This window comes from Cupressus sempervirens, chromosome 1 (genome assembly GCF_028749045.1).
Source record: "Cupressus sempervirens isolate cs-2001-9-10 chromosome 1, ASM2874904v1, whole genome shotgun sequence".
Lineage (NCBI taxonomy): Eukaryota > Viridiplantae > Streptophyta > Pinopsida > Cupressales > Cupressaceae > Cupressus > Cupressus sempervirens.
In genome coordinates this window covers 375,971,327-375,988,340 of record NC_143118.1, presented here as the reverse complement: position 1 = coordinate 375,988,340, position 17,014 = coordinate 375,971,327, and the positions used below count along the sequence as shown (strand labels likewise).

Genomic DNA, 17,014 nt, shown 5'->3' with positions numbered 1-17,014 from the left:
AGCCCATTTTGCACTCTGGTGCATATCTCCATAGTCCACTGGGACTAGATACCAACCCCAAATTCCATACAATAAGAGTTGGGATACTCGTACATAGAACATGCAAGGCTCTAGAAACGACATTTGATCTCCATATTAGCTCAATTGACAACCATTTGATAGTCAAGAGCATAGAAATAGGCTTGGAAAGATAAATTTAGAGATATACTAATGAATGAGATATAAGTGATTATAGTTTACATGGCACTTCATTTATCCTCCAATTAATCATGAGAACAAAATTACACTCATACTCATAGTAAAGTAGAGAGAGAGAGAGAGAGAGAGAGAGAGAGAGAGAGAGAGAGAGAGAGAGAGAGAGAGAGAGAGAGAGAGAGAGAGAGGAAAATTGTGCGAAATATTACAAAGTGGCAAGATGTCACTAAGCTTGAGAAGAGAGAGAGAGAGAGAGAGAGAGGAAAATTGTGAGAAATATTACGAAGTGGCAAGATGTCACTAAGCTTGAGAAAATAGCTCCCAAACTTAAGATATTCCCTCACAAAACTATTAAGAAATGGTATATTATTTTCATGTATTTTTAATAGTTCTAGTGATTTTTTTAGGTTTAATTTATTTTTATTTCATTTCATTTTAGTGTCTAGTCTTTATAAATGTTGTCTTTAAACATCCATGAATCATCTCAATCCACTCACATTCATTAACATTTTTCCTCTTGTACTCTATAAGCCTCCTTACAACTAGAATCCTTTATCTTGCATTTTATTTCTATGTGAACATCAAAATACAAAAAATGTCTTATCATTCTACATATCAATCTTATAACTTTTACATGTCAATTAATTTAGTATTTTTCTTTATTATATTCTATTCCCTCTATCAAGATTTACTAAAGTTAGAATATCAAAACTACAATTTATTTTATCTTTACATATTAAAAAAGCCAAGGAAAAAGTGATTCATATCAATCATTATCAATAATGCATAAACTTTGGTTGAAAGTGGATGTCGACTTATTTATTTGTCTTTCACCCTTTAGAATATCTTAGTCTATAGACTCATTTGTGACTTATACATAATAGTGATGAAATTCATATTTTGAGTGTGCAACACACCCACACCCACACACATGCATGTGTGGGGGGTGTGTGTGTGTGCGTGTGTGTGTGTGGAGTTAAATGACTACAAGTTCATGTCCTTTTATACATAAAAATAATATAGAATTGTGAATGTTTCTTAAACATTGGATGGAGATAATCAACTAACTTTTTAGATTTTATTTCTATTTGATAATTGAAAAATAAAAAATATAGCTTATAAGACAAGATCGTACTTGCAAGGACAACCTACATTAAACAACTTGGTTAGAAATATGTTTGACAGAATTGAATCATGGAAAAAATTTAAATCGTTGATTATAATCAATTCTATATGTCAATTAAATAGAATTATTTGTAAAACATAAATTAGGTGGAAGTAAATTTAGATACACAAATCCAATCTTACTTGCAAGGACAACCTACAAGATCGTACTTGCAAGGACAACCTACATTAAACAACTTGGTTAGAAATATGTTTGACAGAATTGAATCATGGAAAAAATTTAAATCGTTGATTATAATCAATTCTATATGTCAATTAAATAGAATTATTTGTAAAACATAAATTAGGTGGAAGTAAATTTAGATACACAAATCCAATTTTACAAATAAAATACACCATTTATAACTATGTAAATAAATTAAAATAGTGCCTCAATACAAACTAAACAAAAAGTTTCACCGTCACAATTTTGTGAAGATATCGTAATAACTTAAACTACCTCATTATATCTAATAAGGTATTAAAGAAATTTTTATTTTCATCCATAAATTCCACTTTCTATCATGTATAAGTTGCAAATTATTAGGAAGATAAAGCTTTTTGTGATAATATATTGAATTTGAATACATATCAATTACTAAAAATAAAAAAATTATAATATCTAATGATTATGGTTGGTTGCAAGATGTCATTAATGTTGAGGATTTTCAACTAAAATGTGTAAGATGTCATTAATATGAAAGGAGGGTCTTCAACTAAAAGGTGTGTGATATAAAACAAGGATCAACTAAAAGGTAGAAGATATCATTCATATATGAAACAGAGATCAACTAAAAGGTGTGTAAGCAATGAATCAATTGTGAACATATAGATAAATCAGTGAAGATGATATTGTATTTTTCGCTATAGAATTATTGAAATGGAAAAAATATCTTATGTAAAAAGAAAAAGAAAAACTTTTAATACTTATCGTACTACAATAAGAGCTACACTAATATTATATTTTTCGATAGATTTCATTACATAACATTTTAAAAGAAAGGCAATGTGTAGTATTATGTATATATATGTATGTGTGTATGTATATATAGAGAGAGAAATTTGATTTCATAAAATTTGATCTTAAAACAATTAAGAAGAAAGATAACTTATCTAATTGCAATAAATATATATTTATTTAATTAAATTCAAAATTGTAATTAAATGTGACAATTGAATAAAAAGACAGCTAATAATACTCAATGTATTAAAATAATAACAAACTTATCATTTAATAAATACATATTGATCTAATATTATGTTAGTTTCTAGCATTTATCGTATTACAATAGAGATGTATCCCTATAATCTTCTATAGATAGATTTCACTGACATGAAATTTTCAGAGAAAGACCATTTCTAGTGTTTGTCGTATTAACAATACATGTATCTTTCTCACGTTATTTAGATTTTAATATAATTAAATTTGATCCTCACGGCGACAAATCCTAGTGTTTATCAATCTAATTTTTTTTAAATGATGGTTACCATTTGATTTTATTGTTTGGAGCAGGTGACAAATGTCGCAGAAATACTATATCAGCGAGAAGCGTCCAAACATTACAGAAGAAGAGAAGAAGGCAAAAATTTATTTGCCATCTCTGGATGCGTATTAGTCACACGAACACACGAATACAAACACGAAATAGACTGTCAAACGAATTACGTAGACACAAATTTCACCTTACTGCAGTGGCACGCTCTTCAGAACAACGGTCTCCACTGTGAGTCCGGGACCAAATCCAAAGAGCACACCCATGTCTAATCCTTCTCCAGTCGTCGCACATCCCTTTTCCTTCGACGACCTCCTTACCTCGTCCAATATGAAGAGCACGCATGCGCTCGACATGTTTCCGTACTCGCTGAGAATGTGCCTGGTGGCCCTCATCTTCTTCGGGTCCAGCTCCAATTTCGACTCCACCTGATCCAGAATGGCCGGACCACCCGGGTGGGCGATCCAGAAGAGGTCGTTCCAGTTGGAGATGTTGAACTGCTGAAATGCCTCCACCAGAGCCTTTTCAATGTTCTTCGAGATCAACCCGGGAACGTCCTTCAACAAATGGAATGTCAAACCGACCTCTCTCAGATGCCCATCAATGGCGCCCTCGCTGTCGGGCAGAATGGTCTGTGCAGTCCAGAGGAGCTCGAAACAGGGCTTCTCTATTTCAGGAACAGGGTCTGCTCCAATGATCACGGCCGCCGCGCCGTCGCCGAAAAGAGCCTGCCCGACCAGACTGTCGAGATGGGTGTCCGACGGACCGCGGAAAGTAACAGCGGTGATTTCACTGCAAACAACCAGAACTCTGGCACCGCGGTTATTTTCAGCGAGGTCTTTCGCCACTCTGAGGACCGTTCCGCCGGCGAAGCAGCCCTGCTGGTACATCATGACTCTCTTCACGGAAGGGCGGAGGCCGAGGAGTTTGGTGAGCTGATAGTCTGCGCCGGGCATGTCGACACCGCTGGTTGTGCAGAAGAGGAGGTGGGTAATCTTAGATTTGGGCTGACCCCACTCCTTAATCGCCTTCGCCGCCGCCTCTTTTCCCAAGCGGGGAACTTCAACAACCACCATGTCCTGTCGAGCGTCCAACGAAGGAGCCATGTAGGCGCACAGGTTGGGGTTCTCCTTCAGTATCTCCTCCGTCAGATACATGTACCTCTTCTTTATCATCGACTTCTCGCCTGCAGCAACACAACATTAGACGGACTCTGTTAAGCCTATAAAGCATCCCTAGACATATCTACAATCAATTGAGGCTAAAATCTCAACCGAGTATTTTTTCTTGAGAATTAAAAAAACAAAGACGAAGTTTAAAATTGATGCACACTTAGATCTTCTTGGAGTGTTCTAGCAACTGAATTAGTAGTCCCTCTTGACGAATTGATTGTAGATTTGTAGGTTATTCCAACAATATATGTACTCAATTTAGAGTATAATTTCAAGTAGGTAAATTTTTTTTAGCATTCATAAACATATACACAATCTCAACTGATGCTAATATCCAAGATTGGCAATTTTCATAAGAATTAAAGCATTCGTAGAGATAAATATTATTATCAATTGAGGCCAAAGTCCCAAGTAGGCACTTTTCTTAGTAATTGAAGTATTGATAGACATATACATAATCAATTGAGGCTATAATCTCAACTGGGTATTTTACTAAGCATTTTCTAGGCATATACATGAACAATCGAGACTACATATATAGATGATCAATTGAGACTATAATTTCAGGTGGGTATTTGTTTTAAGCAATTGAGGCTATAAATTGAAGTGGGTTAAATTGAACTTACACATTCTCTTGAATTTCTCCTTGAGCTCGACCTTGTGCTCGCTGTTGGTGATTCTGAAGTAGTAGTCAGGGTACTCGCTCTGGTCGATGGCGTTGGGGGGAGTGGCAGTGCCAATGGCCAAGACTGTTGCAGGGCCATCGGCTCTCTGGGCCTTCCTGAAGGCCTCGATCTCCTCCATGTTCATCTTTCCTGAAGGCATTTTGTTAGAGAAAGAGGGGCAGGCGAGCTATATGAAGGAATGAAATGCCTGCACTGGAGATTGTGGCTTGGGGTTAGAGTGGAGTGATTAAGGTTTATAGCTGCAGAGGGGGCAGTTGGACGAGGTGTTAGATGGAGAACACGTGCGAGCGATGGTTCAAGGGCCAGGCACTAATTGCGAAAACTTAACGGAGCACACAATACACATGACTGCGGAACATCAGTTAATCAGGTCGAGGGGAATTAAATTGAATTGTTGGAGAATGAGAGGTGGGAGTGAAGGGTAGGCATAACATCACAATTTTGAGGGGTAGTTAGGATGTTACGTCCCTTTTTAAACTTTGTTTCGACTAATCCGTGCCACATAGTCGACTTAACCCTTCCGACGATGGCTCATTAGAACAAACAGCCATTTGTGTTGGTACGTGCGAGCGTGCCAACCAAATAATTAAGCAAGCCATTAATAGTTGTGACGATTCGGTGTATCTAATTGCTTTTGCACTTAAGAGTGGTCAACATTCGTGTGGAGTGTTCCACTAAGTTCTACTCATGGTGGCGTTGCATGAAAAAAACAAAAAAACAAAAATCAAAATTCAAAACTTTGCTTTTCTTTTTTTCAATTTTTATGTTATTTTTTATCAAAAAATATATAGGTCAGCTGATAGATTTTTTGAATTTTGGTTACTAGTTGTACACTTTGTCTTGAGGTTAGCTATAACAGGGGTGTCATGATTATGATTTACTTAAATGTTAAAAAGGTCTTTGATATTACTATCAAGACAATTTAAAAAGTCTAATCTTTCCTTTTTCTAAAACATCTCAACTTATTTTTAATTTTTAATTTTTTTAAATAATTAAAAATTACTTTTTTATGGTGGGTATGTTCTCTTATTTATTAATAAAAATAAAAAAGGTTGATGTATATCATTGCTAAGAAAACTAAAAACAAAAATAATTTAATTTTGACTTGTTTGTAAACAAATCAAATTCATTTTTTTCTTTTTAAAAATAAATCAAATTTAATTTCTATATTTTATCATTGATATGCTGGAAACAAGAGACACAAAGCGCTAGTCATGTCAATAGTATAATTAAGCCAATAGGCTTCTCCTATGGAGCAAACACTCCAAAATATATGCATTTATTGTCTCATGCACAATCACCGTCTCACAAAAAAATAGAATGTGTATGTTTATGCTAGCACATATCCCCTCACCATCACATTCCCTGACTTAATTAATGAATTTCCAGCATAGCTTTCGTCTATATCATGGCCACTTTTTAAAATTTAATTCAAGTCAACAAAAGTAAACCTCAACCAATGTAGAAAAGCCATTCAAAAGGGAGAAAAGCATACAATGTGATTACAAATCAACTAGGACGTCATATTTTATAATTTCAATGGATGAGATGGATACTACAAGAAGTAAATTGCTCACATATGGTTGATATGGTTGATATGCTCAATCTCAATGGATATAAGGAATTCTATTTTGTTTAGGAAACTACTACATAAAAGAATAAAAAATATGCGTACAGAAGATTGAAGAAGATGTTGAGATAAAATGAAAAACATGGAGTATAATGAAACATAAAATCTAGGAAACATGTTGACGTTCAAGTTAATTGATTGCAGAAGCGGAGTGGAGAAATTACTCCAGTCTAACAAAACTCCATTATAGATAATGAACTCCTTTCTTCCTGGGTCTAAATAATGAACCACCACAGTGCTTTACTCTTGGTAGCAAGCTTCTAGTTTCATTGTAGTTTGGTCACAATGTTCGAGTTTGAACAAATGACTATCTTTACATCTTTCTCTTTGATCCAATTACCTATCTACGATAGTCCACTTGTCCATTGCTCTTGTTGTAGTGTCAAATCCTCTTAATCTATTGTCAAACACTTCTGATTTTGTTGCTAATCTCCTTTGCAATCTTTTAGGTATGTAGATTTTTCATTCAGCTGTATAAAAATGCTTCCAGTTTTCAATACCATCAAGTTTCATAGTTTCCCAATTATTTTCTGGATTACAGTATAGACCATAAGCATTAAACTTCAAATAAAAAACAATCAAGAGTTTTTATTCAAGTATTTTCCACAATGTGATGCAGTTTTTTTTATTTGAGACAATCTGTTCAATTTTTTTCAGTCATTGTGATTCGTATTAATTGATTCCCATCTATAATCCTGCATGTTGAATATATTTTTGTTATAATTTTAGGGTACAATAAATGCTTAAATGAGAAAACCAACATTGTTTAATCTTCCTATGATCGTTGATTTCCTCCAGGAAACAAACTTGATTTTATCCAATGTAATAGCAAGGTAAAACACATATATGTGCCTCATCCAACATTCTTACAATACTTATGTACCTCTCCATTGCTACCAACGATAAGCTTATTGCTTCCCACCTTTATCATGGCAGTTGCAAAATCATTGAAGAGCACATTGTTATTCTTGCAATTTTATCAAATGTTTTAGCTTTAGTTGTCTGTTAGCCATGAAGGAATGGATGGAATCAATGAATCATTAACAATCCGAAAAAAAGCCTAAGGAATATAAGCATACAAAAGATGTGTGAATGGTTTGATAAAATATCCTTCAGGAGTAAATTCATTGGAATACACGATAAGTGTTTGACGAAAGATCAGAAGAGTAGTGTCTCATACAATGTCGAGATCTGAAATGTTTTAACCATTGTTTTTTATTGAAATTTGCACTTTCTCCTGTAATATTTTTAATTTTTAGAGTTTCATAATATTAATAACATTTATAGTTTAGCAAAAATAGCTAACATCTCTTATCCATCTCGTTTTATATATCTTTTTGATATCTTTGATATGTTGTTAAGAGAACTAATATTCTTGAATAGTGTATTTAATCTCCATATGCTTAAACAACCTCACAATGCTTTATTCTATATTTTTTACTTTTTCTAACATTAGACATTATATTTCTACACAACGCAATTATTTAAAAGAGTTTGTGGCTATAAAAAGAATTGATAGCATCTACCACTATTTCACAACCAATGATACTAAGAGAGGTTACATTATATAAGTCATAATGTCATATTTTGTGTAGTCTAGTTATTGGATAATTCTCTATTATTTTTTCCAATAAGGTTGTTCCGATTTTCTGTGAGCATATAAGAAGATTAAACAAATTTTTTGAATTGCTATGTTTTTTTTTTAAAACAAACTTTATTATTGTGAATTTGTATTTGTATTGATACCCCTTTATTATGTCTTTATACTCAAGTCTACTATCCAGACTCTTAGGCCAAGGCTATGTAAAAATGACATAGATTCTTATAAATTATGTCCCACTTATGGCTTGGGGATGGTGATTTTATTTTTATGTCCACTGCACTCCATAAACACAAAATAACGTACAATTCATATTCCATCATATATTTAACATTTAAACTATTTTATAGGTCATGGCACACCATTCACTTCAAGACCAGATTATTGATGTATTGAGTAGCTTGTCTAAAATAAGTATTCCACTTTCGTCAACTACCTCAAACTCATCCATGAACTACCAAGGGTTTCCAAAAACAAAGATTGGGCATTACGCAAGTTCACCTAATTTTGCTTGTCAACTAAATGTTGAACAGCTGAAAGTAATAAGTGGGCATACATGTGATGTCAAAGAATTTGAAGTTTTCGCTATACATGATATGCTTGAAAATTTTCATGCCAATTATGTTAAATGTGTTGGATTCCATACTTACCTAAGGAAAATGCATGATGGTGAACATTATCGTCAAGGCTATGCTCTAGTCATTCATCGTGCATTCCAAGACTACCTCAACCGCACTTAACAATGTGTTATGGGTTTAATAAAATTTGATTTAGCCTATGCAAACTTGAAATAGACAGTGACCATTAAAGAACTCATGATATAGTTCTACTATTCATTGTTAAAAGATGTTTTTTGTGGGTCTAGTAAATGGGCATATTCCTCTTCGTAGACATGCTATAAAATCTGCGTGTACTCAATTCATAAAGAATGTATATTGAGTATTATAAACTCTTAGTAAAGAGTGCCATCGATGAATTATTTCTAAATATATTGGAAAATAAAATATACCCTATCAAATGCTATCTCTATTTTTATAGATCTTACTTCTGAACAATGGCCATTTTTTAACAAGATTTAATGACCTAAACAACCTAAACGACTAGATCCTATAAATATAGATGAATATTGCATGCTCTTGTTAATCACTTATTTTTTTAGAAAATTGTAATATTATATTATATTATATTTCTAAATTTAGAAAATTAGAAACTAAATGTTACTCTTAATATAATACTATAGTTTTTTCATATTACAATATGCTATATTGAAATTGTTTTATTGTTATTTTTAAAATATTTTTTTTAACTCATAAGTTTCTTTATATCATTTTTGTTAACTTATTAATTTTTTTGCAATTATGTAAATTTTTATCCTTACCTCAATGTAAATCCTCCATAATAAAATAGGTCTATTCAAATAAATACAATCTTTAAAAATTAGTTATTAGATTGTTCAAATAAATACTCTTTACATCTAATTTTTTTGTACTATTCAAAAAGATGGTTTTTACCTATTATTTTTTCATAATTCTATGTTCTTTGTGGTTGTTGTATAATTTGTTTCATTTAAATCTTTACTTTTAAAAAAATAATTACAACACTACACTAGAGATCTCTTTAAAAAATTATAAATTTTCCATAAATTGTGCATCTATATTTTAGTTATATAAGTAATATAAGTAATATATTTTACAATAATTGAATACCTGACTTTTATACCAATTTTTTTCTAATCAATATTTATATTCTTATATGTTTATTTCTATTTTTTTCACTATCATTACATTCATATTTAGATCTCAACTTAAGATTGTTTTGGTTGACAATCATAATTTAACTATGTTTATTCTTACTTACTTTCCATTCATATTTAGCTCTCAAATTAACGTTGATTTTTTTAGAAATCCATAATTTAACTAAGTTTATTCTTATTTCATGGGACTAAACATGCTTTACTGTTTTAGTTACCTGGCATATTCTATGTGTATTCTTTCCTCCTAGATTTTTTTTACTATACAACTTTCACTTTTTTTCTTTTTATTTAAGATGAATACAACCACTTCACATTTTAATGCTACCCATATATATCTTATAAGTTAGTTGATTCCATGAAAAGTTTGAGATATTGATTAATCAATTTGAATTGATGGTATGAAAATTTGTTTTCTTTTAAAATATTTCTTTACTAACAAATACTAATAAGCTAAATTACCATAGCCCAATTTTCGCAAATGTGCATCTATTTAATTCTATTATCTAACTTTGCTTTCCCTCTTTTTTGTATTTATAGGATTTGCTATATCTAGCATTTTAAAAGTTCTACGACATACTCTTATCTACTTCTTGTGTGAAGGTGCATCTTTCTATCTTTTGCTTTGTTTTTCCTTACAACTTACATTAGCCCAACTCTTCATTTTTTTTCATACATGTTTGCACAAGGAATAATGGCCTGATATTTTTTCATCCATGTTATTTTATATATAACAACCTAATATTTTTCTATCACCTTTGCTTTCATAGTCTTGTACTTTTACAATAGTATAATTGTGGTTCGATGTCTATTACAAACATCTTATCCTTGCATTACATTCTTTGTTTCCATGCTCCTTAATATTGAAAACATTTTATTTGTGTTTATATTTTAAACAATGCTTAACACCTCTCCACCAATAATAGGTTCATTACCAATCCATTTAGTTATGTCTCTGTCATTGACACAAGATGTTATTACACTTCTCAATAGTGACAATTTAAACATGCATCTGTTTCTTCAAGTATTTTTGATTGCACCAATTGGTCATACAACTCAATTGACAATTAGATACAAGTTAGAGCTCTCTGATGGGATCTACATACAAAAAGATACCTTTTCCAAGCAAGTTTAGTAACCTTGTCACAACATGACAGATTCAAAAGGGTGCTATAGTCCAACTTATTACGTTTACTATTCTTACCATTTGCTCCTCAAGGTAAACCACCTATTGTAGAATCTTTCTTGCAATATACCATTTATGTTGTGTCATCCAAGAACACAATATACTTAATATACAAATATTCTCTATTGTGTAGGTGGATTTTAGTCTTCAAACTACTAGTTGCATTTGTGTTACATGCAATAATTGGTGACCCCACCTTCTTCTTAAAAGAACCTAAGAAACTTGTAGAAAAGGAAAAACATTCTTTAGATACATTTACAAATACAAAAGAGGTTCTCACATCCATTCCACCAACTCCTCCAAAGTTTATGTTTGTCTTGCATGCATCACTACTAAAAAAACCTCCCCCCACTACTATTTCTCCTGTTAGAAGCTTGAATCCATTCCAACCACAGTGGATGATACAAGGTCATGTTACTACAAAGAAAGACATCCACCACTTCATAAACAACAAAGGAAATGGGCACATGTTTAGTTTTTATATGATTGATTGTGAAAGAACTAAAGTTTGTGTCACATGCTTCAATGAAATAGAAAACCTCCATTTCTAATATATTCAACTTGGAAGTGTTTATGCATTGTCTTGTGGTACTGTCAAACTGCAAACAAGTTTTATAATAAGCTTAATAGTGATATAGAAATCACATTGAAGCATAATTCAAGGGTCAAATGTTGTGATGGTGATCTCTTAATTCTAACACTACATTTCTCATTTATGCACATTCTAGATATCTTTTCTCAGAATGTTAATTGTTCTCTTGATCTCATTGGAATCATCATATGTTTTGATCCTTCCTCTACAATAAAATACAAAATTTATGCAACTGAGGTCCTTAGGTGAAGTCCCAAACTTATAGATATGTCTTCATCCACTGCAACTATTACTTTGTGAGGTAAAACAACCCAATAGGAAGGCACTCAATTGCAAGAAATGTACCATCTAGAAAAGGTTATTGTTCTTGCTATAAAAATGGTTGTGTCACTAAATATAATAGTAAGGCGATGAATACATTGGCAACATCCCAATTGTTTATCAATCCTGATATCGATGAGACAAAGCAACTATTATCTTGGTTTGGATCAAATGGGCCAAAAATCCTCATGTCCAAAATAGACCTTGTAGAGCCATCCACCATCTTAAAGCAATATAACATCTCATCTATCACACAAAAACCTTCATGCTCATTACAACTAGTACAATGCATTGTTAGATAAACCTTGGTTTTCATTAAGACCAAAACTACCTACTATCCAACTTGTCCCAATGAAATTGAGGGGAAACAATGTAAAAAAAGAGTAGAACAAAATATTGATAAACATTGGTCTTGTTTAAAGTGCCTAGCTACTTCTCTAGAATGTAACTATAGATGCGTTCTTCAAGTCAAGATTGAAGACCCCATAGGTGGTCTTTGGGCAATAACTTTTGATGAGGCTACGACTAAACTCATTGGAATGCCCACAAAGGAACTATTTATGCTACAATTCAACCATGAAAATGAAAATTCCATTGAGTTTGTTATTAAAAATATACAATACCATCAATTCCATTTTACCCTATCAAACCACATGGAAACATACAATAATGGATCACGTCTTAAGTTAACAATTGTAGATGTGAACAAGTTTGGTATCACTAACGAAAGCAACTTTTTCTTACAAGCTATTTCTTCATTGTGTCTTCTGAGTGCTACCTAGCATCTCTATTCTACACACATTTATATATACCTCTTTAATTTATTTTTTCTTCCCTACTCTCTTTATTCTTTCCACTTCTATGTTTTCTATCTATGTAAAGGGTTTCAAGTCCCCTTCAAAACTTGTTACATACACTAGACCTAGAGATAACAATTTTATTTATGGTTTTAATAAAGCATCTAACAAAGGTACTACTTGTCTGGTATACAATTGTGCAACTCATTTTCTTTTATGTACACTTTTAAATCCACACACTTTGGTGTTTTTAATATTCATACAGTTTATGTATAGCTGTATGATGTTGTTTCTTTTGCACCTTACAACTATATAATGTAGTCTATAAACCAATTCATTCTAAATCCACATGGATTAGCACTATAACCTTTATTCTAGAATTCTCACAATAAAATTCTTTCATGTAAATAGTTAATCACACAAGATTAATTGTAACACATTATACCTCACTAAGAAAATAACAATTACTTTTGTTGCTACCATACATTCTCCTACACTTGTATATTGTATTAAGGATCAAAGTTATTGATCACTTATTTTGTCTATTTTATGGACTTAAAAAAATGAACTCAAATCTACATGATTCAGATGGTCATCTTAATCTAACAAGGCCTATTGATCTTCAATCTTGTAAAAGAAGTTGATTGTATTATGCTAGCCATAGAGCTAAAATCAGTGCACATCATACTATCCATCATGCATCTTTCTCCCAAACCTCTCTTGTTCACACACTCCAGTCCTACTCCCACCCTTTTACTACCTCTTTATATCAATTGACCATTGTTCTCATTCAAACACATCTTCCTACACAAACCCCACTACCTCCACTTTCACTTGTACAAACTTTTAACATCCTTTCACTCTTCAATTGCCCCAATCAACTACAGTCTTGCAAGAGAAGACGCTTGTATTATGCTCGTCATAGAGAGGAAATGAGTGCTCACCAAAAACTCTAGTGCATGCAACCACTCCACCAACCATTAGGATAACCAAACACTTTGTCTTCGTAATCTTTTCCAACCACCCATGCAAGTTCTTCATGTACACCGATTCAAACACACCTTCCTCAACATAGGGCTCCCTGTCCACTCTCACTTACCCAGATGGATTTGAATGTGTCATCTTCCTTCTTAGACATAATAAATTCATATAGAACTAGGCTAGATGCATTGTCCAACTTATGCACAAGTCATTTATGTAATGAGTGCTACTCGAGTATGTTTGTGCACTCCTCAAACAAAGGCCTAGCTTGTAGGAGATGCATTGTTGAGAAATACCTTCATTACTTCTCTTTTGAAAACAATATGGACCAACGTGAACAACAAAACATTCTTAAAGTTCTCACATAAGTAGAAGAGATGTTCATTACATGTATTAACCCAATCTTACAAGTAACACATGCCCAAATATAGTATCAGATTTCTCCAAGATATAAAAATTATTACAAAATATTCCCACATACACTTCAAGAATTGGATGCTATAATAATTTGTAGACTTAATACACATTGGAAGACTTGTGATTTTTATGTGTGTAAAATTTTTGTTCACAATGAATGCTAACACATGATCAAATATGATCTTACTAAAATGATGTGCTAATTGATGAGACCACATTATCCCTACTGCCAAATACTACTACTAACCTCTCTAAAATGCTTCATTCATTTCATACTGAAAATGAAGAGACACATTCAACCAATAATGACCTTGACAGTGAACTTATTAACCATGAACTGTACACATAAAATTCTACCTCTTTTATGGTCAGTCTACCAAACAAACTGCATGAATTACAAATCATTAAGGAATCTTTGCACCTTGACCATGAACCAAACACCATACTCAATTGGCCTCACATTAGTTTAATGCCTATTAATGAGTACACCACTAAGGGATTGTTTGATATGGCATTTCTAGCTCTATTCCCAAATGGAATTGCACAACCCATGCAAGCCTGGGCAAGAGATGTGCAACTTCATATGCTATGCACCTTATGTGATTCCATGATGATAGGTTTGGCCAACACCCACACTTTAGATACTTCCTCATTAACCTTATGATGCGCCATCATAGCCAAGCTCTAGCTTTAGTATTTATTAAACAAAAAAATGATGATAAGATACCTTCCACTATAGAAGACCTATGCTCCCACTTAACAAACCTGCCAGATTGTCAATTAGCTAAAGAACTAATACATTTTAGATCCACCTTGTGAGGTAAAAACTCATACTAGAATAAACATCACACTAATATAATAGATTTGATTACCCAAGTATGCTCTCCCATATTAATTTTATTTACATTAAGTGCAACTGACACAAAATGGACCGACTTACACATTGTCCTTTCCCAAATGTTGCATTTACCAATCTAAACAACAAATAATGCATACATAATGTGATTAGTAACCCCCATTCAACATCATTATACCTACATCAGTGTTTCACAATCTTTCAAGAAGAGGTCATTGAGAAACTAATAGGTGTAATCAATTATTGGTATTGTTACAAGTGGCAAAATTGAGGGTCTTCTCACATTCATGGGTTCATTTGTATAAAGAATGCACCCAATATGGATACATTAGACTGGGGAAACCCTATCAAAGTAAAAAAAGGCCAAAGAAATCTTCGACTAATATGTCACTACTTGGAACCCTAGATCCAAATTTGATAATGAAAATGTTATTCATAGGGTCCCAACTAATGATCCATGCTTGCTCAACATGCATGCAATATATGCTACAAATCCACATGTTGACTATGAAGAATCAATTAATCATGTTCAATGATACACCAATTGTACCAAGTGGACTTTCCTATGAAAAAAAGGCCACCAATTAGAATGTAGGTATAAAGTACCTTGGAAAGAATGTGATGATTCATTATTGCTTTGTGATAATTTAGGTCACAAGTTATATGAGCTTGTAGGAAATGATGGTAGGGTTAAAATCTATAACCCACCTATGCTCTCTATGTCGAGGGAAAACATAGATTCCAAACCTGCCACCTCACAACTTCTTGTTCTCAGATACATCACCAAATATGATTCTAAAGCTGAGAAAATAATCTGAGAGATGTGTTAATATGTTATCAAGGATTTGTCTAGATGCTAGCCAACAAGATAATGTCATCAAAGCATACCAAAAATTCATGGCAAAAATTGTATCTGAGCATGATACTAGTGCATAAGAAAGATGCCACATGCTACAAAAACTTCCTCTTTTCATTTGCAATTGCCATTTCATATTGCTCAATGTCGGCAAAAAAAATCATCGCATTACACCAACTGCTGATGGAAATGAGATATAGTCCACTTACATAAAAGCCTATGTACATCACCCCACACACTTAGAACTACTTTCACTCATTGGTTCAACTAAATCTTATACATATTATGCCAATCGTAAAGGGTGCAAATGGCACCCAAGAGAGGACAAAGCAATTTTCCAAGTCTTCACAAAAATTTATGTGGTTCCACCTAAAGACTTTGACAATTTTGAACTATTCTATTGGAGTGAGATCCTTTTGTGCAAATATTTTTTTATAATCATCACAAATATTGGTATTTCCAAAGAAGAAATCATTACTCACTGAAACTAACTTGGGAGAAGATAATGAAAGTGAGGATGAGTTGTCTTTACAAACCCACCAAAATTGCACAAGTGGGAACTTCTTTCTCATATGAACCTTTCCAATTATTTGAACTTCAATAAACTTGACTTGTTGGGAAAACATGATTTTGACAACAACCACAATTGGAAGGGTCACAATGTTCCTTCACAATTGCACGAAGATACAAACCAATTGTTTTATAGAACTAAGATGTCTCAACAGGCTATTGACCTCCCAACACATGAGCACAATCAAAACTATGAGTTATTTCCTAAACAACAGTTGGACCTTTCACTCATTTTCAACTACTCAAAAGAAACTTGTTATATTGAACCTCTGTACATGCTCTTGCAAGGCACAACAGGAAGGGACAAGTTATAGCTATTTAATTGCATATGAACATCTCTCCAAAATAATTCCACATATGGATTAATTATAATCCTAGTTCTTGCACCAATAGGATTCATTGCATTTAATATACTTAGAACAACTATACATGCAACCCTTAAGATTCCAATTAGAGAAATGATACTACTATAAGGGAAAATGTTAACAACTTTCCAAGAAGATGTGAAAAATATCAAATATATTTTGATCGATGAGATGAGTTTCATAGGCCCAAAATTGCTGCTTACAATTGATTTTAGGTTATGTGAGGTGTTTCCCCATTGACAACACATTTCTTTTAGGGTTCTATCTATAATTCTAATTGGAGACCTTGCACAACTTTCACCTATTATGGACTAACCTATCTATGTAGCACACATGATAGCTCAAAATCTTTGGCTCAAGTTTAATATCATTCTAACATTGAA

General features: G+C 32.8%; 1 protein-coding gene across 1 annotated transcript; it reads right to left on the bottom strand.

The window, feature by feature from the left end:
- Nucleotides 1–2,813: 2,813 nt before the first annotated feature.
- On the bottom strand, nt 2,814–4,918 carry LOC149577812 (chalcone synthase 7-like). The gene is made up of 2 exons (XM_089825986.1): nt 4,651–4,918; nt 2,814–4,038 (listed from the first exon to the last, which is right to left on the bottom strand). The coding sequence occupies exons 1-2, from the start codon at nt 4,847–4,849 to the stop codon at nt 3,044–3,046; spliced, it is 1,194 nt and encodes a 397-aa protein (XP_089682112.1). The 5' UTR covers nt 4,850–4,918; the 3' UTR covers nt 2,814–3,043.
- Between the last annotated feature and the right edge of the window lie 12,096 nt (nt 4,919–17,014).

Coding starts and splice junctions, on each gene's coding strand:
- LOC149577812 (XM_089825986.1), bottom strand. CDS start 4,849: ATGCCTTCAGGAAAGATGAACATGGAGGAGATCGAGGCCTTCAGGAAG. Junction 4,039..4,650: donor GGAGAAATTCAAGAGAATGT/GTAAGTTCAATT, acceptor GTGTTGCTGCAG/GCGAGAAGTCGATGATAAAG.